At 52.8% G+C, this 3,775-nt stretch overlaps 1 protein-coding gene across 1 annotated transcript in view; it reads left to right on the plus strand.

Moving 5' to 3' along the window:
- The window catches only part of FRMPD3 (FERM and PDZ domain containing 3), a 44,263-nt gene that overhangs the window by 18,628 nt on the left and 21,860 nt on the right, over positions 1-3,775 (plus strand). The window contains 1 exon segment of the mRNA XM_009331730.1: positions 1,486-1,630. Within this exon segment, the coding sequence (XP_009330005.1) occupies positions 1,486-1,630 (145 nt within the window).

Genomic DNA, 3,775 nt, shown 5'->3' on the forward strand with positions numbered 1-3,775 from the left:
GCCCGAGGAGGAATCAGCCCCTGCCAGGGGCTGGCGTGGTTTGGGGATCACACGCAGCTCTGCCCAGGGCTGATGGCTTCACACCCAGGTTTATTGCGTTGTATGGTCCAGAGCATGACATACAGAGCATGTAAGGCCAGGTCTTCCTTTGCCAGAGTTGGCTTGGTGGCTTAAAAAAGCAAGTGTTGAGCAGAGCACAGAACTGACCAGTGGGTACCAGGAACCTCCTGTGGTTATAAAACAAGAAAACCAAAATAGCTTTAAAGCTTTTCACACTGCGTAGGCTTAAGTGTTTTTTAAAATGGGCTTGGTTTGCCCTGGATGTGGTAAACGAGTTCTTCTGAGTCCTGGAGGGCTGTCAGTATGCAAAAGACCGAGCATGGCAGGACAGGCAGCCCGAGTCACAGCAGCAGCTAAACATCCCCCAGTTGCCTCAGATAAGCCCTGTACCTGGGTACAAAGGCCCTTTAGGGAGGGTTGCTTTGTGCAAGGGGTAGATGATGGCTAAAGCTGCCATGCAATAACTTTATTGAAGGCACTGTCAATTTTTTTTCCATCTCACGGGAGCACCTTGAGTGGTGCTCAGGGCTCAGACCAAGTGTGGACTGCTCGACCAAGCTGTGCTGGCGCAGGCTGCTCTGCCCAGCCAGGTCCCAGCAGTGCATGGGACCTCTCTGAGCAGGTAAGAGTGGATCCCAACCCAACAGCTTCCCTGGGCTAGCTAACCTTCTCCTTGGGACAAGCCGGGAGCCAGGGAGTTGTGGTGTCTGCCACTAGATTGTGCAGTGAGGTTATATGTGGCACACAGATCGTGTCTGATTTTTTCTTCTCTTTAAAGCAAAGACCTTTTTTAGCGTGCGAATAAATGCTCTCCTAAAAGAGAATACACCATCTGCTCCTAAGCACAAATTTAATTTTCCAAAGGGTTAAATTTAAATAAGATCCACAGGCTCAGAGTGGTGACTGGGGGAGCCTGTAATGGGTTTTTGCCCCTTCTGCATCTTGCTGGAAGCAGATGTCTTAGTTTATGGGAGGGCGATGTGGTGCCTGCAATGAAACAGGGGTTCTGGCAGCTGGAGACTCCACAAGCTCCCTTGAGCTCCCCAGGGCCTGATGGTTAATCTGGTGCTTGCAGGTAGGCTTAGAGCACTGACATGCAGACAAACGATCAGGAGCCAGTTGCATGGGGGCCCTGCCATGCACAGCCTGTGCCCTGCAGGGCTCCACCTCTTTCATCATCCTTAGGGGAGTCGGCAAGTGGGAATACAGTTGCAGCAAGGCACTTTCTTGTGCACAGCAATTTGTTGGGTGATCTGGAGCAAGGACGTGCGCCTGGCTGCTTTTTTCTGTGTGGGTGCTAAAAGTGCCAGCCAGCTCACCAGTTACACCAGTGCAGGGCCCCGGCACAACCCCTTTGGAGCACTGGTCGGTCCCGTGTCAGCTGAGCCACGTGGGCCTCATGCACTTGCCTCTCTTGCCTTCCAGCCGCTGGTGTTGCTGATGGAGTGGCCTGAAGCCACCAACTTCGCCTGCCTGATTACAGGTTACTGCCGTCTCCTGGTGGACTCCAAGAAGATGATATTCTCCAGGGCCCCCAGCCAGCCACCCCCCCCTCAGATTATCAAGGCAGGTATGTTTCAGCCTCTGCTTTCTGTGCAAGCCCCTTCCTCAGCCTCCCCTTCCTCCTCCTCCTCCCTCCTCCCAGGGCTCTGCAGCATTAGAAAGGAGAAGGGTTTATCTGGCATCTCACCTCTGCTCCCATTTCCCCTGCAGAACCAGCAGACCCCCTTTTAACCAGAAAACAAGGAGCAGGGAGACAAGTCCTCATTTTGGATAAGCTCTGACTTGTGGTGTCAGCTTGGGCCCTAAACACTCACTGCAAGTGTCGTTCTGGCAGCTCCTAGAGCAGATCCAGGAGGTGCCGTTTGAAAAGACCTGTAATGCTGCCAGCTAAACGCTGGGTCCTCGCAGAACAGCCTGTGCGTTGCCACAGGGATGCAGCACATGCTCCTTGGCCAGCATCCCGGCTCCAGAGACCACCATGAGTGTATGCACTCAGCCAGGGACTGCACTCCTGCTGCCTTTGGACACTGCTGCCTTCATCAGTGGGGGATCTGGGCTGCATGAGCAGCTCTGCAAGCACGGCTGCTCTGCTGATTTCCTAACTCAGGAAGAAAACTTCGGTGTCCCAGCTTTTCAGGTGCCCAGCCTGATGCAGGGAGCAGAGGGCTGGTCTGGACATAGCAGGAGACCAGAACAGCTAAAGACAGGTTCTGTCCCACCAGGCACCGATGCTCTATTCATTGAGGATGGATTGCAGGTGTGAGTCACCCTCAAAATGATCAATAATTCTCAAGAGTGATTTCAAACAAGAGCCACCTATGAGCTACATGCTGTTGTTCCATGCAAGTGTTCACATCGGATATGTTTTGTACAGGGAAATATAAAATACAGGATCAGTGGCTGGAGATGGGCAAAATACCAACCCAGCTGACTCTGGAAGGTTGCCCCCCGACCTCCCAAGTGACGCTGCAGTTCCAGAGAGCTGTGACAAGTCTTCAGTTTAGCTGGTAGAGTGTCAAAACTGCCTCCTCAAGATGGGACTAGCTGGGGGAGGTGGGAGGCGTGCCGAGAGCTATCAGGGTCCTTGGGAAAGGACTCAGTGCCTCTGAGGTCTAAGGAAGGCACCCAGACGCAGACTTAGCACACGTGGGAGGACACGCTCACAAGAGGCATCAGGAAAGCACCTGCGGCAACCTCAGTGAATCCAGGGAAAGACCTGGCAAGTGATGTTGATGTAAGTATACGCGCATGGTTTCCTTTTGTTTCTTCACCTGCGCCTCTTATTGACAGCTGTCACTGTGCTCTCTGCGCTGGGTGCCCTACAGAAACACATTGAGTCACATTTTGCTATGAGTGGAGGGTGTTTCCAACTTAACTGGCTATCATCAGAGTGGTCCTTCCCTGGGTCATGTCACCCTGAGATGGGTGACAGGGACACATGGGGCACATGGCTGTGGGGAGTCAGAGGAATGTGGTAGGAAGCGGAGAGCATCCCAGAACATCCCCAAGGGCTCAGAGGGAGGCTGGCGGCGCCCACAGTTACTGGTCACTCAGGAGATGTCTCAGCATGTGCGAGTGGTGCTTTTCCACACTCTAGCAACAGTGATAATAGCCAGGATTTTTCCTTGGGGAGATTTTGCTTCATGGGCATGGTCCAAACCTATGCCAAAAAGGGTAGTAGATCTTGCCCTTTTCTTGACAGTCTCGGGAAACCAATGTCATTCTGCAGGGGGCTGGAGTAAGTGTGAGGGGAAGTCACAGTGTGGGTAGGACAGCGATGGAGCAATGGATCCATGGTCTTCATACCAAAGAGCTAGCCCCTCTCTGGATGGCCTGGTCTGTCCTCAGAGGTGCAGTGAAAACCCCTCTGACCAGTGGAGTGCAACAGTTTCCCTGCAGACCCAGTACACTCAGCCCAGCCGCTCAGGCATCCTTCAGAAGGAGTGAATTTACTGTGTATTGAGAAAACAAAGTCTGCTCACAGTTTTGGTCTCGCTACAGCTGCAGGCTGAGCTGTCAGGAGCTAGGCAGATCACAGGGAGCAGGGACTGCTGATCATTAGCACATCTCTGCAGGAACGATAAGAAAGCCCCACTGGGATGAATCAAGTTAGCCCAGGCTTTGACTTTCCAGGCTGCAGGCAGGCTGTGCCAGAATCTTAAATGTAAAATCAAGCCCTGGCCCATGCTTTTTGCCTAGAAGAGGAGAAAAT

Source organism: Pygoscelis adeliae, unplaced genomic scaffold (genome assembly GCF_000699105.1).
Source record: "Pygoscelis adeliae isolate BGI_AS28 unplaced genomic scaffold, ASM69910v1 Scaffold79, whole genome shotgun sequence".
Classification (NCBI taxonomy): domain Eukaryota; kingdom Metazoa; phylum Chordata; class Aves; order Sphenisciformes; family Spheniscidae; genus Pygoscelis; species Pygoscelis adeliae.